General features: G+C 38.1%; 1 protein-coding gene across 1 annotated transcript in view; it reads right to left on the reverse strand.

Annotated features, from left to right (window-relative positions):
* Nucleotides 1–27,730, reverse strand: part of RYR2 (ryanodine receptor 2) — a 754,552-nt gene that overhangs the window by 151,868 nt on the left and 574,954 nt on the right. Inside the window, 7 exon segments of the mRNA XM_021072683.1 lie at nt 1,906–1,955; nt 9,089–9,210; nt 11,837–11,901; nt 15,335–15,450; nt 16,313–16,436; nt 21,921–21,996; nt 23,398–23,475. Coding sequence (XP_020928342.1) covers nt 1,906–1,955; nt 9,089–9,210; nt 11,837–11,901; nt 15,335–15,450; nt 16,313–16,436; nt 21,921–21,996; nt 23,398–23,475 — 631 coding nt within the window.

A 27,730-nucleotide genomic window follows, 5' to 3' on the forward strand; every position in this document is an offset into this window, starting at 1 on the left:
CAATAAGACACTAGAATAACATAAAGAAGGCATTCAAATACTTTTGAGATAAAGACACACAGTAGCTTTCCAATAAATTCCTGTTTAAAATAAAAATAACCATATCTAAAGGCAAAAGATTAATATACAATGCCTAAATTAAAAATCAGAACCACTGAGAGATAGAATGAATGTTAAAACTCAATTCTCTTCTGATTTGTTAATATGACAAGTTATATTATGCAAATACCTTCAATTGCTAAACCTTGAATATAGTCAAAAGGGAAAAAATGAGATTAAACAACAGGCAAAATCCAGACATGGTAATGGAAGTCTACTTTAGCAGAGCAATAGATGAGTTTACACATAGTTCCTTTGCAGAGGGTTATAAACTGGGAAATGGAACAAGGCAGGCTTCTGGGATGTTGGAAATATTCTGTCTTGACCTGAGAAAATGGTCAGATACATGTCAAATGTCATCAAGCTGTATGTCATCAAGCTGTCCTTAAGATTCATGTACTTTGCAGTACATATGGAATACCTCACATTTTTTAAAAAATGAAATTATACTGAGCTATAGGAAACCAAAATGTTACAATATGTAAGAAGCCAGAGACAGCACAACATAGTATTATTATGAGGTCCCCATCAGAGCTCTATGTCATTAGATAGTACTCTCTAAAGATGAATGGAGAATTTTTGAATCCATGGCTATTATGAGAAGGTTATAGAGTACACGAAAGTTTTGTGTGAATGATTACCACAGAAATTTTTCTATGGCAAAGAGAAGTCAACAAAAGTAAGTCAACTGGAAATCATTCTGAAGATCATTTCCCCATTAAATTGGGGTAGGTGAAACATTCATGCAAAAACTCAGACAATTTATGGGGACTATATCTTAAGAGCACGCAAATATTGACTATAATACATTATAAATCAAATACAGCATTAAGTAATCACCTCCAGAAACTGTTATTTCTTAAGAAACAAAATGCTGTAAAGCACATAAAGGTTACTTGCATATATACACACATACACATGCCACATGTATCTATTCCTCAGTTTATTCATTGTGGCTTTTACAGAAATGACGTAATCCTTAGGTTTTCCTGTGAACGAAACAGGACTTATAACATCTCCATCAATACACTCAATATTTCCTTACTGAAGTCACCCCAACACTGTCTCAATACCTATGAAGCACTGGGCTAAAATTTGCCTTGACAGTTTATTCGAGCAGATGCAGAGAAGTATAAAACACAAATTCTGCCAACTGCTATAAATCCGAGAGCCCCACAGTAAGGCAAGTCTGTGGAAAGTGAGTGACTACCCCGCATGGCTGTTGGAAGGCAGGTGTTTGGGAACATGAGCTTCAGCTCTGTGAATTTCAGAAATGAAACAAACTGACTGATTTGGGGTGAGGGGTGCTAGAATGGTCGCTTTTGCCAAATCCAGCCTCACTGTCTTTACTATGAAGCTCCAACGTCCTGAATATAGTTGACATGCAAATCTGTAGTCAAGAGCATTCAAAAAGTAAGTGCAGTTAAAAGTTGTTGATGTATAATAGCTCTTTACTTAATCTATCAGAAGACAACCACACACAAATTCCGGGGCCTAGTACTGCTTTACTTCTCTGAAATAAAATTTGGCAGAAGCTGCCGTTTTCATCCATTGACTCTTGAATAATATAAAACCTTTTGACGGTCAAATGTGCTTTGGACTAGTACAGAAAGTTCCAGTCTTTAATTTCACCATATTTAATGCTACTTATAAACAACCTTGAGGAGCGTATCTTGGCCTAAGACGACCATGCATGCAGCCATGCAAACATGCATTCATGCAACATAGCAGCACACAACACAGTGCAAAAATGGCAAAGAAAACCAAGTGACGGCCATGCTAGTATTTGTTCAAGGGTCTCCTTACCAAATAGTGAAATCCTATGCCTGACAAGAACTCCAAGTTTGCAGAATAGGCTGAAGACAAAAGAAAAACAAAAGAGAAAAGGGAAAGGGGGAAGGGAAGATAGAAAAGACAGGAGAAATTAAATTAAAATAAAATAAAACCAAAAAAAGAAGAAGAAGAAAAAAAGAAAAATAAACAGCTGATATATGAGCCGGAAAAAGCAACATGATGTCACGCAGAAAGAATCAATTCTCTGAGCAGAATGTGGAGTAAAGGTATTAAAGAAAGAGTCTTTGAGTGCATATCTTTAACAAACATGGTTAAAAAAGCACATATTATAAGTAAAGGAACCAAAAAAAAATTGAAAGCAAAGCTAATTAATATAAAAGCAATCTATATGAACCCCACAAGAATATAACTACTAGAAAACCATAAGGAAAAAATTTAATTTTGTCTACTCCCAAGGACTACTGAAATTCTAGAATTTGTTGTTATCATTGTTATGCACATTATTTAACAATGCAAGTATGATATCTGGGGCATAAAATGTTACTTTCAGTTTTAGCATGTTTTATTTGAATTTTCCTTCTCCCTGACTTTGACCACACTCCTTACACATATACCAAAGCATCCAGTGAATTTGAACACAATGAACTAGAGACAGAATTTAAATAACTAATAATCATTCAGGGAAAAACATTACACATGTGACCACTTAAAGGGCTTCTAATGCAAATGCATTAGTTGAACGGATTTCTTATCTCTCTAGAGTTCCTGGGTCTTCCTGTCCTTGCCAACCAGCAATGGGAGATGCCAAATATGGGTGGCTCTAAGTCAGCCTTTAGTGAGAGCACTAGAATATGCCAAAGCTTGGATCAGAACCCAGAACCTGGGCAACACCTGCTATTGTCCTATCTTATCTGTCACCAGGCCTCAGTCTGGTGGGTTTCTGGCAAGCCCCTAATCTCAGGAACCACCCCCCCCCCGACTCCCACACCATGATCTCTTCTACATGTCCCTCAGGATTCAGCTCAGGACACGTTGACTCAAAGAAGCCTCTTCTAACACCTGACACTCCTTCGCCACTCCCCACCCAAGTTGAAAGAAGTCCCTCCCAGCCAGGGGCCACATGCAAATATCTATTGTGACACTTGACATCCCAAATTACAACTGATGTAATTTTCATATCAACCCACACTCTTCTGAACTCTCAAAAAGCACAGGCTCTCCAGAGCCAGAACCTACCACATGTACAGCACTGCCCACACTCAGCTTGATTTTCCCCGTCATGGCAACAGCTGTATCTTCACAGCCCCGTCCTCTCCTACAAAGCTTTCTTATTACCAGCACTGTGCGGAGGATGTACACTGGTCAGGACTGGGGACACAGGTTATGCCCCAGAAATAAAAGGAAGGCAACTGCTCATGGCAGAATGGGAGATGGGAGACGGAATCATGCTGGTGATGTCAACCACTTTTGGGTAAGTTTTGGCCACCATCTCTCACACTGATAACAATGTGAAATAATTTATTGGTAAAAATTAATTTTATAGGGCGTGGTGTAGCTTTTCCAAGAAAAGTCATATGCAATTGCTTAAGAGAATCTGAGGTCTTGGGAGATCTCTCATCAGGGCTAAATTTTTCTAAAACCATGATCGATTCCAGTAGATGTTAGACATAAGAAGAAAATTTTGCCCCCTGGGCTGCATTATTTATGCTTTCATTGAAACAAAGGCAAAACAAAAGCAACTTTCTCTAGGCGCTCTCCTCCTCTGAGCTTCATGTTTGTTAACTCAACAAGGGTCTGTGTCCATCTTCAGATTGATTCCATATTAGAATTGTACATATTTTGGATTCTTGGGATCCAGTCTCTTGGAAGCGCTATCTTTTACCTTTCTGACAACTTTCTCATATCCAGGATGAAACATCCTGAGATGATGCTGACATTTGTAAAACTAGGATTATGTTTTAATCCTAGACGCAGCATGTTTTTGTGATGATGGAAAAGACAACGTCTCTAGCTCCCATTTTGTGGGATCCAAGTGACGTATGAGAATCTGTCAGGGAAAAATGATTTCTTATAAGATCAGCAGCTTCCTAACCCTGGCTATTTCTATTGAATAACAGATGTACCACCAGAGAGAAATACAGATTTATAGAAAGCTAGGTCCTCAGGAAAGAAGTTTTCTCTCTCTCCCTTCTTCTCTCAAAGGATGGTTTCTAAGCAGCCTATAAAGTTTGATTATTACAAGCTTTGTTACAGTTTCCCTAAAAGTATTTTCCATAATCCTGTTATCCCTTTTCTATCTCTGTTATTACCATTCTTAGGAATTCATATTGCATCTGCAATCTTCTCATTGATTCATTGCCTGTGAGTCTGTTTTCCACCTCATTGCTCTCCTGAAAAACTCTTGAAATTCTCAATACCCTCTAAATAGCAAGCCTAATAAGCTCTCTTTCAGTTTCCATCCTGGAGAGCTCTCTCCAATACTCGACATCATTAACTACTTAAATCTGTGAAACTCTGGATTCTGTTTTGTTAATATTTCCCCCTTCCTCTCTAGTTAACTATTCTCTGTGCTCTTCAATGACCCACTTCTGAAAACTCTCCCAGTGTAATCATTCTCCAAGTTTTGGTACAGACCTTTTTGCTTCTCTCTGGTTCTACTTTAGTTTCATCTCCTTTCAGAGCTCTGCGTATTAGCTGGGTATGGAGAACCCCCGGATCTGTCATATCTGGCCCTGACCTCGCCACCTAAACTAAACACCTATTTTCAACTTGGGCTAGGTATCTACAGTTGAATGACTTATTCGTACATACCTTCCATAAATACTTCTTTCACCAAATTTAACCTCTTCTTCTCAAAACTAGCGCTTCTGAAGTTTCCTGGTTTTGCGAGTGATACTGATATGGTTCCAAACACACTCAGCACTGAATCCTCAGCCCCTGGCTGGCCTCCTCCTTCCTATTTTCCACAGGATGCATCACCAGGCATGCTGATTTCCTCCCTTCACTGTTTCTCACACCCAGCCCCTCGCTGCATTTATGCCCCCTCTACACACCCTGTGTTCTATATATGGTCCATTTACCCTCATCACAATGTAGTATTATTTCAGCTCGAAATGTATGTGTCTCCTCTCCTCAGCTGTACTTCTAAGTCACCACTAAAGTTAGGAACTGTGTGTTTATCCTCAGACTTAGGACAGTGTGTGGCCCATGGCAGGCATTCAGAATACTTGCTGAACAAACCCCTGTGTAACACCACCTACAGGAGGCAGCACTTCTGTTACAACAGACTGCATCCTTGCAAGAGCTCCTCATGCCTGCCAGGGCCACCCAGTTACCCTACCTTATCAATCCCACCTTTGCTGTCAGACTATCCTCTATTTCAAAAGCATCAATCAATGGCTTCTGAGTTAATGAGTTATGTAAAAAAAAAAAAAAAAAAAAAAAAAAAAAGAAAAGAAAGAAAGAAAGAAAGAAAAGAAAAGAGGAAAAAATGTTTTAAAAGGTTAAAAAAAAAGATACTGTATTTTGGCAGTTACTGTCAATGACCGTGTTCCATAATGAATCTACATTTCCTCTAAATGACCAGCTTATATGCTTTACGTTGTTATCTTGAAATTATCCTTCTTTCTTAATCTCTGACCTACATGTTCTTTAAGATCAATTTTGAATGTCATGGCTTCCATAAATCTTTAGCCTATCCAACCCATGCAAGGTGGTCTTACTTCACTGTGAATCCCACAGCACTGCTCAGCTTTCTGCTACTGCAACAGTATTTATTCCATATACTTAGTCCTGCCAAGCACACACCTAGAGCGCAGAGATCATGTCTAACTCTTCGTGGATATGAAGTACTAACTTTAGACAGGAAATGCTCAGTGAATATTTCTAGTGCCAGATGGTATCTAAACAACTAATGGAGACAACCTGGTTTCAACTGTGAATTTAAGTTAGACCCAGACAACTACTGCTACACACAACTGTTAAATACCAATTAAAATGATCACGGCAGTGCCCACCATGTATATGAATGTATGCTTGTTTATATATAGTAGCAGGGACAGTTTTCTTCATACCTATTTTATCCTATTTTTTACCTATTTTACTCACTGAAGTAATATATAACTGAAGTGGTAAGAAATTTATAAATTTCAGTGATTCCATTTCAACATGCCAAAAGAATTATTTAATTTGTGTTTGGTAATGTGATAGTGATGCTGATTGTTTTAAAACATATTTTATGATTATAAATGTAAGGTTTTTTTCATTTTAAAAATGTGGAGAACACATAAAAATTGTAATACAAAATCTACAGTATACTACCAAAAAATAACTATTAAAAGTAAATTTATTCCTTACTAGCACTTTTCTATACATACAAATTTAGGGGTTTTTTTAGAAATCCAGATCGATACTATTTGAACATTTATTTTTTAAACGATAATTTTCCTAAGTTAGTACGTACTTGTATCCATCATCATTCTAATGACTGGACAACAGGTACCATAGTTTATTTACCATCACTTTACTCATTTTTTTTCACCCCTGAATTTTTCTGCCTGAGGTAAAATGCTTCTATGTTTGGCATTAAAGTACTCTAAAGAAAAAGTTACTTCTGTTATCATGGGTCTCAGTCTTATGTGTTGGAATTTTAATGACATGCATTTTTTTTTTCCCAAAGTGTTAATGGGAGAAGCAAAATTCACCAAGCCTCTTGCCAAGAGGTGAAGAAAAAACTGAAGTTGAAATCATTAAAAGCTGAGGCAGTGTTATTAGAGAGTGTAGGGCAAGTCCCTCAGACTATATCAGCTGAGCCTCGCACAGAATACTGATGCTCTTCTGATTTGTTCTGTGAGGGTTAGAGTTGGCAAAGGGAGATGAGTTACTTCTGTAGTGAATGAATAGTTCCTAGATTAAGACTGCAAATTGAACTGAGAGGGCCAAACACAATAAAAGGGGGAGAGGGAAGAACAGAATTGGCAGTTTTATTCATATTTTTCCTCTATATCATCTAATGGTATTTGCTATTGATTTACATAATTGAGAGTCATGAAATTAACAGCACACTCTAGGAACCAAGTTTCTGTTACCAAAGGCTAACTGGACCCAGGGGAGACTAGTAGATGCTGCCGTAGCCCTGGTCCCATGATGTTTAATGGTAACTGGGTCCCCAGGTGCTTTCCAACTACTGTATGTGTAATGTACATTCCACAGGGGGACCCTGGGCCAGCAACGTGGTGAGTGTGCACAGGAAATGAGAAGGGACAGGGCACTCTCTCCCAGAAAAGGCAGCAAGAAGGCCAAGCCAAAGTCGGGGGAGGAGCGGCCTTACATCTCAGAAAGTAGCTCTTCCTTCCCTTTCCTTTTGGAACAGTTTGTGTAAACCAACTATGTCGTGGGGATGGACACTCTTGTTATTTTAACTATCATCAATTTTATCAACTTCACAGGAAGGTGTGTTTTTTTTCTTCTTCTGGAAGTTCCTTAAGCTAGGGGTTGAATCAGAGCTGCAGCTTCAGGCCTGCGTCACAGCCACAGCGATGCCAGATCTGAGCCACATCTGTGACCTATGCTACAGCTTGTGGCAATGCCAGATCCTTAATTCACTGAGCAGGGCCAGGAATTGAACCTACATTCTCATGAATACTAGTCATGTTTTTATCCTTCTAAGCCACAATGAGAACTCCCAGAAAGTTTTGTTTGTTTGTTTTGTTTTAAGATTACAGGTTTGGCATAAGAAAGTTTCCAGGCTAGGGGTCGAATGGGAGCTGCAGCTGCTGGCCTACGCCACAGCCACAGCAACGCTAAACCTGAGCCATGTATGCAACCTACACCACAGCTCACAACACCACCAGATCCTTCACTCACTGAGTGAAGCCAGGGATCAAACTCACAGATAGTAACTGGGTTTGTTTCTGCGAGCCACAATGGGAACCCCCAGGAAGATTATTATTTGAAGTTTGGAAACATTTTTAATGGTGTGGCAACCCTGTATCACACCACTTGCTAGTTGTTGGTTGGGGAAACAGACAATTAATTTGAGAAAAGAGATGAGCTTAAAATTCCATCCCTAGTGTTCCATCCATAGCAACCTCATCTTTACTCTCTGGTAACAGTCCACATTCAACCTCATCTCTGTATCAATAGGTGGATACTGCACTGCCATGTCATTAAAGTCAAGCCCATGCTCTGAAACTAAAACTGCTCTTAAAACCAGAAAGTCTAAAAGAAAAAAAAAAAAGGAAGAAAGAAAGAAAGAAAAGGAGGTCTATTTTCCAGGCAAAGTGCTGGTCACAACTCAGGCCTGGTCAACACTATGACTGCACCCTTACAGAGGACCCAGTTAAGCTGTGCCCAGTGTCCAGATTCACAGATACTTTGAGATAATAAAGCATCCATTTTTAGGCCATAAAATTTGTAATAATACTGCTAAAACAGCAATAGATTTAAAAAAAAAAAAAGTCAAGTCCAAGGAAAGCCTGTATTCTGCTTGATAAAAGGCACTCCTTCGTACAGAACTTTTTTCGAATATACTCTAAAAGCTTGGTATGGAGCCCTGTGCAATGTAATACAGAAGCAGACTCTCTCAGTAATTGAGTCTCACGTATACCAAGTTCTGGCAGAATTCTGAGGACTCAGACTTAAAATCACAAATAAATCTCTGAAGAATATGTGGGTTTAAACAGAAATGAGAAAGCACTGCTGGGACACTGGCTTGAGTGGTATGCAGGGAAATCTTCAGGAAGTATATATGTTTACTTCACTTTGTTCCAAGATTGGCCATTTTTTTTTTGTTTTTACAAATTTAAAATTATAATTTCTGTACATGAGATTCTACCCTCCTGAAAACTATAGGCTGGCAAAAACATTTGATTTGAACATATTTTAAAGAAATCAATGTTAAAAGCATCATGCATCAAAAATACTAATACATGGATGCAACTCGGGCCTCTATTTGTAGTATTTTGTTCCTTCTATTTAACATTACATGTGGCAGATAAAATATATGAAAACTCAATACCTAGAACACATGTATTAACCTGCCCAAACCATCCTCATTCCAAGGGGTCAGGGGCCAGGAGCCAGGGACGATGGGGGAGCCCTCTGCCTGCTGCTACTTCAAGATCCTGAGATGTGCTTTCTCAAATGCAAATACACTTAACTCAAACAACAGTTGTTATTTTTTATAGCTGTTTACCTAGTCACCATTTCTTTCTCTTTGTTTGATGCATGTCCTCCAGAACAGAGAGGTCTGCTTGCTGCAGATAAGAAGTATAAACGGTGGTTTTTGAAATACTGATCAATTAAAGGAAGAACGACCTGAAAGAAAGGAAAAGAAAACAGATCTACACAGTGGAATCTTCTGGGGGATGAGGGTGTGTTGAGTCTCTGGAGCAGCCAGAGTTCTGTCCGCATGCAGTAAGTCCCCAATATCCATAGCCACGCCAGTCTGCACATTTCACATATGCCTCCCTTAATTTTCACTTTGCTATCTCTGGTGTGTGTGGTGTGTGTGTGTGTGGGTGTGTGTGTGATTATGGAAAACACACCAAACTTTCAGTGGTTTGAAATTATTATCAATACTTTCTCAAGATGAGATATTATTAATATTTTCATATAATGTAGTTCACTGCCCAGTAAGTTCAAAAATAATCAATGACGACCATTTATTGAGGCTCTACTACATCTAAGAATGGCAACTGACCTGCTATCGTTTCATGTATCCTAGTAACCACTCTGCAGGATGATGGGTGCCATTACTCCTGCTTTCTAGATGTTAAATTGAGATGTAGAAAGTGACTGATATATTCAAAGTTACAGTGCCACTTACCTACTGGCACAAAGTTCTTCTTACCTGGCCTCTCTCAAAGCTTACCTCCCAATTATCCATTCTAGTCCAGCTTGTCTTTGGCCAAATCCTTCTTCTCACCCTGCCCACTTACACCACAGGCTCTGGACATGCCATTCCCTCAGTCTGAAATGCCCTTCCAACACCCTATAACCTACTCGCTGCACTCTTTCTGTAGGCTCAGTGCAGTGGCACTTCATCTGATAAGCCTTTGTTGGCCTGTCACCCAGATAAACTCCGCTGGTCTTCTAACATCACTTGTTGATATTTCATATGTGTGATTTTGGACTGCTCTCTCTTCCTAAGAGTGTACAGAGCTCATGAGAGAAAGAGACATTTCTTGGCCTCTATGCTTGCTCTGCTTTGTTGACCCCTGACTCACCAGTGCTTAGGACTTTGTTGGGCCTGTAGCAAGCACTCAATGAATGTTTGTTAAATAAATAAATGAAAAAAAAAGTAATAATATTGGCATTACCAGTATTTAGAATCAAGTCTGTCTAATTACATTTTTTCCCTCCGAGGTAGGTATAATATATTTTTTAATAACAGGAAGACACAGGTTTTCAGTAGTCTTCCTAGAAAGTTATGACATTGCCTGAACTTACTGACTGGCATATAAGTATGTGATTGAAGGAATCACAGACTCAATAGAAATTAAGCCACGTCAGACCTGCAAACAAAATCACTAGGGATACTAAGCACACTGGCAATGCAATACAAGAAGTATTTCAAATGTATGATCAGAGGTATTGAATACAGCATTTCTGATAACTGGTTATCAAGGAAGATTACATCCTAGGAGACTAGATAACCAGCAATGTACAGCCCAGGACAAACTTCAGATGATGGGTACAGATTCTGGGCACTATAATGAGTGGAAAGAAAAATGCAAGAGATGCTTCCCTTACAATTAAGAGTATGAGTCTGAAAGCATATATATGAGGCCAAATATTAATCAATCAAAATAACATGTCATTTTGCAAATGACCTATGCCCACCAAATGCAAACTTTGACAGGAAATTGACAGAAATCATTAGGCCTTCAGGTTAACTAAAATGCACTGTAACTAGGAAAGCTTCCCAAGGGCATTTTGGGGACAGGAATCCCCAGGACAGAGTCTGATGCATGATACAGATAAGCCACATAGCAAACCCTGAGTGAGCGAACAGACCCAACACGGAGAACTTTGCAACTCATCTTGCTTCCTTATTGGCTGAAAGGAAGTCATGAATGTTTCAGGCATAGAACAAATCTTGATAAATTCTTAATAACTAATAAATCTTGATAAATTCTGAATAACTAATAATCATGGGATATATTCTAACTATGAACTATTCATCCTCCCTGGGCCTGAGTTTTCCTTTTCTGAGTAGGATTATGGTCCCACAATAAAGATCCTATGGTAAAAATTCTTACAACGCACCTATTTATAAAGTAAGTAATGCTTTTCCTTTTTTTTTTTTTTTTTGCTTTTTAGGGCCACACCCATGGCATTTGGAGGTTCCCAGGCTAGGGGTTGAACTGGAGCTACAGCTGCCGGCCTACACTGCAGCCACAGCAATGCCAGATCCAAGCCATGTCTGCCACGTACACCACAGCTCTTGGCACCACCGGATCCTTAACCCACTGAACGAGGCCAGGGATCGAACCCGCCACCTTGTGGCTCCTAGTCAGATTTGTTTCCACTGTGCCATGATGGGAACACCTGCATTTCCTCTTTAAACAAGAAATATTCATCTAAAGCTTTTAAATCAGAGCAATATTTAAATATTAGGACATAGATATTTCTCTTCTATGCCATATGATAGAGCCAAAAAAGAGCCCTCTGACTCAGACTTTAGAGAGAATGAAGTCATTTGAGAAATACAAATGAAGGGTAGAGTGAGTTCAAGTACGGCCAAGTATACTGGGAACAAATTCATCCCACATTGTTCATGACGTTATTTCTGTACCACAGAATATTTACTTAGAGTGGAATTCACATTTGTAGACAAGTGCATTCTGCAAAGACGCAAACAATCTAAAGAGTATATTTGGTAAACAAACATTTGGTAAACAAAAATTAAAGGAAAAAAAAGACAGATTGGATACTGTACTTTAGCAAAGAACTTGATTTCTTGTTCATAAGGGAAATGTTCTCCTTTGCTTCTGCTGCCACCATCTGTAGATATGAAGAGTTTTTAGGTACATGTTGCACTTCAAACATTAGATATTCAAAACGATATTCACACCAAAGGCAAAGTTGAGAACGCACTGCTAAACGCGTTATCCCACTAAACTGAGCATAAAAATAAAAAGTTAACTTCAACAGTGTAATAAACAGATTTCAAAATACCCAAATCAAAAAAAAAAAAAAAAAAAAAAAAAAAAAAACTCAAGACAGCCTATACATGTGTTTATGAGCACACACATACTGGTATAGCTTTGAGACATATAGGGAGAAAACTGGAAAAGTAAAAATCCCACATTCTCAGCAGTAAAATCCCACACCTTCTTTCAATAAGAAAGACGTCTACTAGGGTGAGAAGAATGGAAAATAAGTAAACATAATTTGTTAGATAGTAATAAAGATAGCTATTTCTAATAAAGATAGTTATTTCTTGGTGTGACTAAAAGTTAAAGCTTTTTAACACTAATGCATCGACAGAAAAACTGTAGGAAGCCAGCGACTGTGTTGGAGGGATGGATCACCACTGTCATAGTAGGTTGGAAAATTAACATCCTGCTCAAGAATAAAGAAATCCACTGGTGTCAAAAGATAACTTCCATAAGCAAAGCAAAAACTCCACAATTTTCCCCATGGTGTGGAAAAAGAGTTCGGGTGAAAAACTGATTGGCCTCATGCATTTGGCTTGGAAGGTGGCCTTTCTTATCCCACCCCATGCAAGCAGAGGAAGTTTTCATGCATAGAGAAGCAGTAGTAAAAAACTATGATAACCATGGAGAACAGATTGGAGGACTAAACATTTCAGAATTGGATATAAGATCTTAGTAAAAATCTGTGAGCAGAGCTTCCACATTTTATAAGAATCAAACTAACTGTCACTTGAAGAAGTTCTTTTGCAGCTAGAAATAAAAACAATTTGAAATATGCTTTATCAAATCTTGGATGTAAATTCAGGATAATTTTTAGAGAACTTAGATAATATTGCGTTAAATGAGATAATGCTCTTCCTATGAATAAATAAAAGAAAATAACGGCTTTTTAGCACTTGTAAATTTCATGTTCTTAACTCACTCTTGCATGGAATCTCTCTCAAGCATTGTATGCAAAATGGCTGGACTGATTTGAGGGACCTCCTCATATAAACGTTACTAAGAGAGCATTTTGCAGCTGGCTAAACCTGCTGATGTTTCAAAGAATTAAATGGCAAATACCTTTCATTACATACTTTAACAATGCTTATGTAGAAAATGTGAAAAAATTTGGAGAGAATATGATCTGTGATATAATATAGAAAAAGGCATATCCATGCATATTCTTACCATCACCATCAACCTATGCCTAAGAATGAATAAATTAAAGGTGTGTTGCAAAGGCAAAAAAAAGTGAAAGATAGAAGAAAGTACTACAGAAGCTTTGTTTTTCAGTATTAATGAGAAAAATGGAAATAAAGATCAATGACCGCGTAGACGATCTAAATTCTACGTGCTCCTCTAACAGAGCTCTTGTACATAATTTGCCCTGCCAAAGCCACCTGGAAAAGGAACAGATAACATCAGCAAATGTAAAAACAACAACAACAACAAAAACCCTAATTCTGTGGGGCTTTCTAGTAATCTAGCCTTGTTTCTCCCCAGAATTCTGTCTATAAGACCTTCTCTAACCAATTGAAAAAAACAAATGTATGAAGTGGGTGAATCTGCCCTGCAGTAAGCTTCTCACTGTTCCCTATACTCAAACACTGTCCTGGGAGGTTTATTCAGAAACTTGAATACAATGTGAATAAAGCCTAAACACATCCCACCTTTCGAAGTTCTGTTTCTGCTATCCACACAGAGACAAAAATAAAATAAATAAAATTTTTTTGTTCTTATTCCCTTCTCCAAATGCTTGCTCATTTTTTCCTCTTATCCTCTCTCTCATCAAAAAGAAGGCTGGATCCCAGAGTGGCTACTCATTCAGATACTTTTAAAGGTAAATTAGAAATTTTCAATATTTAACTTTGTACATAAAAACCTCAGAAATTCACCATGGCCTCATTCTTGTTCTTTGGTCAAATTTTATTCAGACGATCTGGCTCCTTGTCAAGATGACTATTGTTAATTTTTAAAATTATTGTTGGATGAATTACGAAGAGATTGCCTATTATAGATTAGTTGTATAATTGGCCTGTACGAAATAGATAGTTCAGAAGAGAGCAAAAATATAGCATTTGGCCTGTAGATGTAGCGATGAGTTGAAAGAGAGGACATTTTTTTTAAGAGAATGATGCTCAAATAGGAAATCTTCCATCATGTTTGGAATCCAGGGCCCTGGGCCAGTAACAAGAAAATGCCACAGCTCAAATTTCTATAAACTTTAACCTGATGCTCTGCTGGAAACTAAGTATAAATCCTAAGAAAACAGCAGCCAAAAAAGCCCTTGGTTGGGGTGGGGGGTATGTCACTGATGCATTGCTAAGAGATCCAGGACTATGGGCCCCAAGAAAAAGGGTTGAAAACAGAAAGAATGATGGTTCAAACACAAAAATAAGAACAAAAACAGAACCTTCAAAGCGGAAAAGAAAATAAGAAGATCACCACCAGCAGAGCACACTGTTTTTCAAAAGTGACCAAAGTCTACTTCTTTATATCTTAATACCAACCAGTGGCAGAAGGGGGATTTGTAGTTATTTCCCCAATGCATTTTTTTTTCTAGCTGTACAGTAGGAAAAAAAATGTATTGGGGAAATAACTATTAAAAAAATAACAATACAGACTTAAAAAAAATAAAGGTATTCAAAGCTTTTTTTTACCATGAAAAAAAAAAAAAAGAAGAAGGTGAGTAATGAATAGTGTGAATTTTAATTCAACAATGCTGAGGCCAATCACAAAATAAGGGACGTGGGAGGGGCCTGTCTTGATGATGTCTTCTGAATCTTAAGATTTAAAATATAGAGTTCTTTTTGGACTTAAATGGCACAGAGCCAGATGGGGAAGAGGTCTTTCCTTTCGCTCTAGGATGGTAATAAAGTACTCTGCCTGGCAGATACTCTAGTACAAATGTGTGACCCTGAAAAGGCTAAACTCAAGGTCTTCACACTATCTAGAAATCTGGGGAACCCACAGTTTAGTTTAGGTCTTTTGTTTCTTGTTTTAAGAGCAGAGCAATTAATTTCATTAGGAAAGATTGAACTGTACCTTAAATGTTGAAGTCCATCCAATGCATCCTTCAAAATGAAAACTTAATGCCACCACACATTTTAAGGAGAAAAGAACTACAGGTTAGATTTAAGTTCTCAAAATCTACCCATCCTTAAAAACAAGTCTGCCTACTGACTCCGGGAAGAGCTTGTAAGCATCTCAGTAGTCTATGCTGTTCTACACCCTGAAGCTGTAAATGTTAAGAATAACAAAACCTAGGCTGTTAGTAATAGGACTACGGTACCTACCAAATTCCAGGATATACTGATGGGCTTCATCCACATAGCGAATGAGTTGCTGAAGAAAACTATAGGCAAATCGTTTCTCAATAGAGGGCGTGTCCAATTCCAGGTCCTTGAATCCTCTAGAATAGCAAAAACGAAAGATAGAAACCAACATCTACAAAGACTAGTAGAAGGTAAGGTAAAAACGAAATATACTTTGTTAAATATTTCTATAGAGAGATGTATAGTTAATATTTTACATATGGCAACATATATAGAGAGAGCAAGTAATACAGGTAAATTTGAAAAGTTAGCTAATATTCTTTAGCTAAAACAAAACTGAGATTTGATTTATATGCAGTACTTTGCACCTGATATAAAACTGTGCTAATTCACTATTACTACGTGATAAAATACTTCATTGGAAAAAATAGAGGAGTGATTTTGCCTAAATGATGGGTGGGGATTTAATATGTGACGCATAAGGCAGACAAATACTACATGATACCACTTATTTGTGGATTCTGAAATATGGCACAGATGATCCTGTCTACAAAACAGAAACAGATCATGGCCAAGGAGAGCAGACTTGGGGTTCCCAGGGGGAAAAAGGGGAGGGAGTGGGATGGACAGACAGTTTGGGGTTTTTGGATGCAAACTGTTATGTTTGGAATGGATGGGCAATGGGGCCCTACTGTGCAGCACAAGGAACAGTGTATAGTTGTATTAATTTGCTGTACAATGGAAATTGAAGAAACACCATAAATCAACTATACTTTAATAATAAAAAAAAGAATAAAGAGAAAAATAAGGAAGCATAAGGCACTCAGTTATATGGCAAAATAGCTAAGGGCATTAATGTTTCTGACATGTCTATTCTGAACACACTACTTCTAGGATTTAAACAGATGCTGAGTTTATTTTCAGCATTAAATCTGATAGGCATATTTAAATATTCAGTCTTATAATAAGAATGTGTAACTGGAGTAGGTGTGCTTTTACCTGGATACAGCATAGCCATTGATCTGCAGGAACTTAAGGATGTCCTGTGCTTTTTCTCGATCCTTGGCTTTCTCTTTGGCTGTCAGTGTATCATAGGGTACCAGCAGGGGATGGTTTCCACCTCCTAAGAGGATGTCAAGATGAGAAACAGCATAGTAATTAGAAAATAATCTGAGATGAGATATGGCTGCTGCATACTAGGGCTGCACTACAAAACTTTTGGTATCCTCTAATTACACAAAGACGATATTAGGACTCAAATAAGACTCTTTCTTCACTCTCTAGTGCCTTTAATACTTCAGTTAATCTAGGAAACCTGTTCAAAAAAGATTGTGCATATGTCTTCTAAGAGTCAGTAAAACATGAACATAGAGACTTTTTAAGATCAAGTATCAAGGACCTGTGATCACACAGGAAAGAAAAAGAAGCTGTGTCCTCTTCTCCACTCAAACTTTGCAGAGTGTATTTGTGCATGAAAACATGCACAGCTGGATTCACGAAAATTACAAGATGTGTTTCAAGCAATATGCCTCATTTCTATCCCATGGAGAGAAGAGAAAACAATGTCTTAAATATGGAATTTTTACTATGCCTCCCAGAGCAGAGAGTACTTTACACTCACATCTTTCTAAATACATACAACCCATATGTACGTAGACCCTAAGGTACAAACTGACTTCTCTTTAATACCTAATAAAAGTAATATATGTATTTGATTGATGAGAAATCATGACAAGAATTTAGGTTTCTTTTTTTTTTTTTTTTTTTTTTTTTTTGTCTTTTGTCTTTTTTGTTGTTGTTGCTATTTCTTGGGCCGCTCCCGCGGCATATGGAGATTCCCAGGCTAGGGGTTGAATCGGAGCTGTAGCCACAGGCCTACGCCAGAGCCACAGCAACGCGGGATCCGAGCCAAGTCTGCGACCTACACCACAGCTCACGGCAACGCCGGATCGTTAACCCACTGAGCAAGGGCAGGGATTGAACACTCAACCTCATGGTTCCTAGTCGGATCCGTTAACCACTGCGCCACGACGGGAACTCCAAGAATTTAGGTTTCTAGTGTACCACTTTTGGTAAGAAATACTAAAAGCTGGAGTTCCCTTTGTGGCTCAGCAGTTAATGAACCCAACTAGGATCCATGGGGATGCGGTTTGATCTCTGGCCTCGCTCAGCCGGTTAAGGATCCAGTGTTGCCGTAAGCTGTGGTGTAGATCACAGACGCAGCTCGGATCCCGCATTGTGGTGGTGTGGCTGGCAGCTGGAGCTCCTATTTGGTGGTGCGGCTGGCAGCTGTAGCTCCAATTTGACCCTTAGCCTGGGAACTTTCATATGTCGTAAGTGTGTCCTTAAAAGGAAAAAAAAAAAAAGAAATATTAAAAGCATTCTTTTAGATATAAAAATTCTAGGGAGTACCTAAATTAAAAAAACTAATAAAGAGGAAATCATTTATAAAATTACAAATTTTATAAAAATATTCATAAGAATTTATAAAAATTTCAAAAAGTGCACTGATAATTCCATATGTAAAGAACTGATACAAAGAATGCTATCAAAGCAGCAGCAAAATGCACAGCATGGTATGCCCCAAATAAAAAGTTTATAAGATATGTACAGGAATATGTTTTATATGAGATGCTGAAATTCCTTGAAATATAATTTCTAAGAGAACTTTAGAAAAAAATAATTGAAAATCACTATTTTGTTTGAATTATGATGACAACGTAGAGCCTATTAAATCTGGTTAAGCCTGGAATTCCCAAAACAATCATAAAGGTTGAATCAACCCTACATAAGAAACGAACAAACAGAATGAAAAAGGAGGAAATGCCATGCTTTCCTAGGGCTTGCTTTGACAAGAGTGCCATCTATAGAAAGGCAATCACACACTGAACCTTATGACCATTAGGTGACACTGTATGATCACAAATGCAAAGGGACAGTCAGGCAGGAGCCACCATGCCAATGCTAAGCATATTAAGAAACCATGAGTTACTTTATAGTATGGTATAATAATAATAGAATACAACTGTCAGTATAATACAATTGTCATGTGATAATACTAATAAACATTTCATGAACAGCAAGAAGGATAGAGAATATATTACTAAACCCACTGGGAACAAAATTGGCTTCTATCATAGAGAAAAAATTTACAGAATACTTAACAAAAAAATTTTTTTTCAATATAGTTCATTTACAATGCTGAGATAATCTCTGCCGTACAGCAAAGTGACCCAGTCATACATATATACATCCATTCCCCTTCTTATATTATCTTCCATCATGGTCTATCCCAAGAGATCAGATACAGTTAGTTCCCTGCTATACAGCAGGACCTCATTTCTTATCCAATCTAAATGTAATAGTTTGCCTCTACTAACCCCAAAGTCCCAGTGCTACAAATTTTTTAAAAATCAAAAATCTAATTTAATCACCTTACAATCATGACCTATTTTCAATTCTACAATGGCATGTAGTCCTTTATTCCTAGAGAAATTGGCAAGCTTGCAGTCCACAATGATTTGGGGGTCACACCAATAGGTTACTTTGAGAAAAGGTGGGAAGATAGGGTGGGTGGAGAAAGAGAGAATGAAGTCTAAACTTTAAAAATCTTAAGAATACAAAGTACCCTCTGACTCTAAAATGCTTCTGAATTAGACAAGGTAGGTACTTTCAAGTCAGCCAGAAGACTACAAATTCTGTGTCCTTTGCTGTGCCACTTAATGGCAGGATAACTACCTTGATCTTCCAAAGCTCAGATTGCCCATCCATAACAGCGACGGGGGCGGGGGGTAGATATTGCTTGGGAGGGAAATGAATCTGCAAGAAATCCTAGGACACTGACCCAAACATACAGCACTGGCTTGTGAACTCACTCATGCTAAAGAGTCAAAAGTGCTTGATACCAGAACCGTCCTTGGCCTGATGGCAGATCATCACAGCCGCCAAAACATGATGTGACGGTGGGGCAAGAATGATAACAAGGAATGCTTGTTCTTTACATTTTTCACTCTTGAGTGAGCACTGGTCATCTTTTTTAGACTTTCCCTCCTCTATTCTCTTCATGATATACTCCTTAAACTGCCTGATTTCCTCCAAACTCTTCAAGATTCCTAAAGCATAATGAGACAGCAACCCTGGCAGACAGCAGAAGAAATGTTCTCCAGGTTTCTCTAAAGCAGATTCATCTTCTGCACATAGATGAAAGGATGATGAAAGAGCCCTGGATGGGGCAGCTTGGGTACGGACTCTTGGTTATCAAGGTGTCTGAATGACTAAATGGCTCTGTATTTCCAGGTGCCTCCTCATTCCTAACTTCCAGGCTTCCAAGACACATGGTGGGTGCAGGCACCTCCCACACTACCACCCGGATCTTCTTGGAAGCAGAAACAGGGTTGTCAGGACACAACTTGACTGCAAAGTTTCCAGGAGAGAGAACACAGTGGTGAAAAGACCCTGTAGTTTTTGTCCTAAAATTATCCAGAACTTTGAGCCTCTCTGTTCCCAAGACACATTTCTCTTTTTCATTAGCCTCAATAATTTCAAAGCCAGGATTCAGTGTTGCATGTTTTAACACATTTCCATAGGCCTACTGTTTAATGCTAAACAACTCACTTGCTCCTTTGAAAGGGAAGACTCCATGGGGTAAGAGAAGTAATTTCACACCTTCTCCTCTACCCTCCATGGCAACTGTGCTCTTCTCCCCTCCCCTCCCCTGACAAGGTATGAATTTGGACCAGCAGGAGCTGGATACAAAGGGAGGGATGCCTCAGAAGGCACTGACTGTAGGACACCCAATGGCCAGCCCTGGGATGAAGGAATAATGATGATTTTCCAGCACACGAACTTAGAAGAGAGTAGTAAGATATTAGCTTACTACTTTTCATTGGAACCAAATCATAGTGACCAAAACATACTTAGAAAAAAAGAACAGAATTTTTTCATGTGATTTACTCATGGAACAAAGAGTGATTTTTGTCTACTGGTCATGTGGATAATGCCCCTTCGAGAGTTTCACTGAGCACATATTCTACGACTCTGTGATACAGCTATTCATCCATCTATCCGTCCTCCATCAGCCAGCCAAACAACTGATCATTCACTCTATACACCTTTATGGAATGATTCTAGAAAAACAGGCCTAGCCCTGAGTCACATTCTGGAATAGGCAATTTTGGTATGTGGAATCCTCTTGGTTCGTTTCTATGATCAATTGGATGTGTGTTATTCTGTTTCCTAGTGCTTGGTGCCTGGTACCATCCTCCAACATCACAGCTCTTCCTTTCACTATGAAATATCCCCACCCTTCAAAACTAACTCCCTTTACATTCCTACTTATATTAATAAATAGGAAATAAAGTTTCCTGGTGCCCAGAACTATACATTAAGGATTACAAAAGTAACTGCAAAAGTAGCTGAAGTTATGGCCCTGAATTTTTGCATTGAGAGAAAGAAATCTACTTTATAGGACCTACACAAAACACAGGGAAATTTACTCAGTACTGTGTGATAACCTATATGGGAAAAGAATCTGAAAAGGAATGGATATATGTGTATGTATAATTGATTTACTTTTGCCATATGCATGAAATTAATACAACTTTTTAAATCAACTGTATTCCAATAAAACTTAAGAAAAAAAGGAAAAAAAAGCATTAGAAAAAAAAAAAAAAGAAATCCACATAGGAAGTAATTAAAGAGAACACACACACACTATAACTAATATGTGTATAATCAAATGTTGAATAAATAACAATGAAAGAGATCATAAGTACAGGATGAATTAAATATTTAAGCAAACATTACACATTTATATTGAAAATTAATTAAGAAAATTAATTTTCTTAATAAATTAAGATTTGAAAAATGATTAGAAGAATATTAGGCCACTTTGGTATTTTTTAAAAAACAGCAGAAAAGAGCAAGTGAAGTGTGAAAGATATAGTAACATAACCAGACTGGATAAAACAAGAGGCTGTGATGGAAGATAGAATGAAATAAGAAAAATATTTCAGTCAGGGACAGAAGTTAGTGAGGGAGAGCTGAGTAATTAATAGAACATTTCAAGTATTAGAAAGGGAAATATAGATATCTATATGCTAAAATGGGTAAGAGTGAGCCATCAAAACTCTAAACATGAGGAAATATGCACTAATAGTCAGGAAATCATAGCATTTCCACCTTGAAACTATTACAGCCATGTTTGAACCATTCTTTTTTTTTTTTTTTTCTCCTTCTTTTTTTCTTTTTTCATGGTTGCACGTGGAGCACATGGAAGTTCCCAGGCTAGGGGTTGAATTGGAGCTGCAGCTGCAAGACTATGTATGCTACAGCCACAGCAACACCGGATCTGAGCTGCATCTGCAACCTATGCCACAGCTTGTGGCAATGCCGGATCATTAAACCACTGAGCAAGGCCAGAGATCGAACCCACATCGTCATGGATACTAGTTGGGTTCTTAGCCTGCTGAGCCACGATGGGAACTCCCTGAACCATTCTAATAAATAAAGGTACAATGAGCTCTATGCTAAAAAAACTATTTTATCCTTATTATATATTCATGGAATCTAACTCTGTTTTTTAATAAGGATTTTTAGAAAATATTACCTTTGGACTCCAGTTCCAGTTTCTTTTTCTTTGCCCATATATTATGGTAGTTTTCAGCCATCATTTCTGCCATAGCCTTCAATGAACAAAAGATATTGTAACTAAGTTATACTTTAAAAGGATACTGGAAAAGGGTAACTTTACTTTCCAACATGACATATCAAAACATGCTTTAAATTAATAAATCTCAGTGTATTGGTGCTAAAATATACCTAAAAGATAATTGATGACAGCTTTCTCATTTAGAATTTGAATTTCAGAGGATTCTAATGATCTGTGAAATTACAAAGTAGTAAACAGTAGAGGTGATTTGAGGGGAATGGCCACTGTTATTTACAATGTTTAAAGATAAACTTTTTTTTTTCTTTGCTTTTTAGGGCTACACCTGTGGCATATGGAAGTTCCTGGCTAGGAGTCAAATTGGAGCAGCAGATGTTGGCCTAAGCCACAGCCACAGCAACACCAGATCCAAGCCACATCTGCAAACTACACCACAGCTCATGGCAATGCAGGATCCTTAATCCACTGAGAGAGGCAAGGGATCAAACCTACATTCTCAAGGATAAAAGTCAGGTTCATTACTGCTGAGTCACAATAGGAACTCCCAAAACAAATGTTTTTTAATTTAATAATGAAAACTCAAATTGGACTTTAAAAATATATTTATTTGCAAGTTCTTAAGTCCCAAAGCTTTAAAAGAAAATTTACTGAACACTGAATGCAAAGGACATCAGACAAATAGTCTAGATCAATGTCTGTCCCAAACTAGCCAAGAGAGCTTGGAAGAGCCTCATTAGTCTTTTTTGGGGCCTTTGGATTTTGACACAATTACCTCTAAGAATCCTTCCACTTCTGATTTTCAAGTTTACTATGTCATTTTAACAGAGTCATACTGAAGCAATAACAAAAGCAAGCCAAATGATCTAACAGCCATAGATTTTACTTATTTCTCTTGGAATAATAACATACTAACAATGAGAATATCATTGTCTGGTCATTATAATAACCTTTAACTTATGTTCTATGGCAATACATTTTATCTTCCATTCAAATTGAGCATTTCAAAGTAGGCACCTTAGTGACAAAGAAGAGCAGGTAAGACCATGTCTGGAACAAGCAAAATGCCATCAGTCTGCTGGGATTAACAACTGAAAATACATTACTCTTTAATGAGTAATTAAGGTCATGCTTGAGCAGAGCTTATAAATTGCTGCTTGAGTCTCTTCTCACATACAGCTATTTAATTACATTAGATATGATCTTTAAAGGAAATATATTATCTGGAGGAACATCCTAGAAAAAGTTATATCAACTTTTACAGCATGAAAAGAATATAGTACATAGTCCATAAATCCCATGGATTCTTCAGATGATCACCATAGTCAATCATTCATGCTGTAAAATATAGGCATGAGAGTGTTACAGTATGCTATCTGCAGAAATTTGCAGACTAGTTTTAGAAGTTAAAAGTACTTACATGCAGATCTCTGGATAGTGTGACGTTGCTCATGTCAATGGCGCGAGGGCTATAGCCATGGGCAGCATCCACAGAAACCTAGATAATTTACCAAAAAGGAACATCTCATTAAAAAAAACCCAGGGGAGAGAGATTTGAGAGATACTTTAGAAAAACAAGGCAAACAAACATCCAAATGTTGTTTCCTCAGATAAAATCAGCAAGTAGCTACCCAAACTGATTTTGAAAACATATCTTTCAGATGAAATTATATTTGGGTGTCTGACCATTTTTTATGGTTGGCTAATACATCCCAATATAGTAGGGATTACCAATTTTGAAAGCTAATGATCAGGATTCAACAAATTATGCGGTGAGCCCAATTATTACCCAGTCAAAGGAAACTCTTTGAGTTCTTGAGTTTCTTACCGATTTTAATCGGCTGCAGTGAAATTTACTTTTCCTTACATAAATCAGTATTTGTAAATGTCTTTATGGGCCAAAGAGTAAGATCAGATATAACCAGCTCTCTTTTTCAGTGCAAATGCTTTTATCACATTGGCTGCAGCATCCAAGATAACCAACTTTTTAATTCTAAAAGTATATCAAATACCATATGACATCACTTATATGTGAAATCTAAAATATGGCACAAATGAACCTATCTCCAGAAAAGAAACAAACTCATAGACTTGGAGAGCTGATTGTGGTTGCCAAGGGGGAGGGAGTGGGATGGACTGGGAGTCTGGGGTTGGTAGATGCAAACTATTACATTCAGAATGGATCAGCAATGAGGTCCTACTGTACAGCGCAGGGAATTATATCCCATCTATTGGGCTAGAACGTGATGGAAGACAGTGTAAGAAAAAGACTGGGTCACTATGCTGTCCAGCAGAAAATGACACAACACTGTAAGTCAACTATACTTTAATAAAAAAAAATGCATCATATAGTACTCAATGATTTACAACAATATCCAATATTCCTCAACAACCAGAGGGCTTATTATCTAAACTCTGGCATTTTAACAATGAAATCTATCTTCTCATCAACTGTAAGAAGGTTTCACTTGTTGTCCAGAGCCCTCACCTCATTCTACCCCACGCTATATTACAGGAAAGTGTACCACAGAAACAAACTTGGGTTCATGCTTAGAGATCTAAAATGATATCTTGATATGTTTCATAATTGTGTATATTCTTGTCAGACATGGATAAGCAAAAAATAAAGTAAAAGGTACAATATAGCTGGGATCCATGTCTATAGAACAAGGGGAGGCTACCATGTTCTCATGGGCTATCCTCAACTTCCTGGTCAGCTGTGCCTAAACCTTGGCTTCTGTGCCAGGACCAAGCCACTGCTACGTCCTATCTCATAATACAATCTGTAAGAAAATCAAATTTTTTTCCTCCTTTAATACCCCTGAAAGGAAATTGAGACTTACAGAACTTAAGTGACTCACTCAAGGTCATATGACTAAAATTCTGAGCAGTTACAAATTTATCTCAGGCTTCCTGACTCAGGCCTACATCCTTCTTTCTTCTTTTTTTCCCCCCTTTTTAGGACCATACCTGCAGCACATGGAAGTTCTCAGGGCTAGGGGTCAAATTGGAGCTGCAGCTGCAGACCTACACCATAGCCACAGCAATGATGGATCCTTGACCCACTGAACAAGGCACAGGATCAAACCCACATCCTCATGGACTCTATGTTGGGTTCCTAACCGGCTGAGCCACAACTGGAACTTCCCTTCTACTTTCTTACTGTCACCGCTTACTATGTCAGCATATTACCATGTATTTCTTTTCCTAGAACTCTACTAGCACTGCCTTCCCAAAGATTATCAGTTTCTAAGTTGCTAAATTCAAAGTCTTCCTTCCAGCTACCATCAAATGGGCCCTTCTAGACTGGACACTAATAACCACAGACCACCAGCCCCTTTGTTTCACGAAGGCCACAAAACCACAAAACCACCCACCTGGCTCTCAGCTCCCCTCTCTGACCTCTTTTCCTCCTTCCACACATTATCTTTAAATATCTGTGGCTTTGTGGGTTCCTTTGGTTGTTTCTTTCTTGACTCTAAAATGCTTTCTCTAGGTGTCCCCAACCACATCTATTTGATAAATATTTTATTTACCAACTATGTTTTCATGAACCCCAAAATAAATAATCCAGCTCAGCATGGCTCTGGTGCTCCAGACTTAAATTTTTAACTACTCACTACTGTCTCCATTTGGGATTATATATGTGTATTTACTTTCTACCACTGCTGTGAGTGATTACTAGAAATGAAGTGGCTTAAAACATCACCAACTGTATGATGCCCTTTATATGAAGTATCCAGGATAGACAAATAGACACAGAAAGTAGCTGCTGAGGACTGGGGTAGGCAGGAGATGGAGAACGACTGCTAAAGAGTATGAGGTTTCTTCTGGGGATAACTGTGGTCAAGGCTGCATGACTCTGTGCTTATACTACCACCCTGGAATTGCACACTGTAAATGTTTGAATTTCTTAGTGGGCGTGAAGTAGTATCACATTGTGGTTTTAATTTGCATTTATCTAATGACTAATGATGCTGAGTATCTTTTCATATGCCTCTTGGCCATTCAGGTATCTTCTTTGGAGAAATGCCTATTCAAATCCTTTGTCTATTTAAAAAACAAAACAAAATAAACAACAACAACAACAACAACAACAAAACATCACGAAGTTATGAGAAATCTGACACAGGTCTCAATGAGCTACACTCAAGGAGTTTGAGGGCTATGTTCCTCTAGAGGTTTGAGGGAAGAATGCTTTCCAGCTTGTAAAGGCCACCCACATTTCTTGGCTCATGGCCCCTTCCTCCATCTTCAGAGCAGCCACACTGCCTCTCTCTGAATCTTCTGTAGTCCATCTCCCTTGTCCAAAGCCAGGAGAAGTTCTCTACTTTTAAAGGGAACATGTGATTACATGGGACCCACCGATAATTCAGTATCATCTTCCCAATCTTGACGTCATTAACCTTGACCACAATGGCAGGTGTCATCACATTTGCAAAGCCCAAGGAAAGCAACATTTTCAGATTACAGCTATGGGAGATGATTTCTGAAAGCCAGAATTCTTCCTAATACAACATCTAAAATCAAGAACATTATCCTCTCCACCCCACCAGCACTGCTGCACTCCCTACCTCATGGAGCACACCCCAACCACCGGCGCAACCAGATCCACAACCACCTTTGATTAATCCTCCTCCTTTGCTATCATGTACCCATCACAACATTCTGTCTCTTCTATGCAAAGCTCCCTGGGATACATCCATCTCTCTCCATTTTCATGGTCTTGGCTCTAATTCAGATATTTAATGTTTTTGTTTTGTTTTGTGGTGTGTATACAATATCCTCCTAGGGAGAGTGTCTTTCTGCTTTCAGTCTTTCCCTTCTCTGATTCACTCATATTTCCACAATATTTGTTATTCCCCGAGTCAGAAGCCTTTACACTCTACAATACACATCTGTAGGCCTAGGCTGAGCCTTACACATCTTAGTATTCCCAGAGTCTGGCACAAGCCATCTTTCATCAACTTTAGGATTATAAAGTGATTTCCAGTCTTGGTTATTGAAATATGGCAAGCATGTGTCTTAAAACTAATGAAGAAAGGTACTAGACTCTCTGCAAGTTTTGTGGAGTGTGTAAAATAGAGCTGATATCGTTAACTTGATTTGTTCCTAAAATAAAATTCTCAGTATTTACTATCCTCTTAGACTGTGTTCCTTACATAACTGAAGTTTATGTCCTTTTACCTTAAGTTATTGAGGCTGGTTTAAAGAATGCAAGTAGAAGTTTGTTTATTCAGAGATAGGATTCTTTTTATGTTTTTCATGACCTCTTTCTCTACTTTACATACATAGAAATCAGAAGACTAGCCAGGACTTTCTTCCATAATTTCAAGTTACCTGGAAAATGTACCATCTCTGAATTTAATTAACTCCAGTCTTATTAGCAATTAACATAACTGATAACGACCATCATGTGAATGGTTATGTGCAAGGCATATAACTTATTTAATCTTTAGAACGACTCTGAAAAAAATAAAATTAAAAAAAAAAATGAGTTCCCGTCATGGTGCAGCAGAAATGCATCCAACTAGGAACCATGAGGTTGTGGGTTTGATCTCTGGCATCACTCAGTGGGTTAGGATCCAGCGTTGCTGTGAGCTGTGGTGTAGGCTGCAGATGTGGCTAGGAAATGGCATTGCTGTGGCTGTGGTGTAGGCTGGAGGCTATAGCTCCAATTAGACCCCTAGCCTGGGAACCTCCATATGCTGCAAGTATGTCCCTAAAAAGACAAAAGACAAAAAAAATACAAC

Source organism: Sus scrofa, chromosome 14 (assembly GCF_000003025.6).
Source record: "Sus scrofa isolate TJ Tabasco breed Duroc chromosome 14, Sscrofa11.1, whole genome shotgun sequence".
Lineage (NCBI taxonomy): Eukaryota > Metazoa > Chordata > Mammalia > Artiodactyla > Suidae > Sus > Sus scrofa.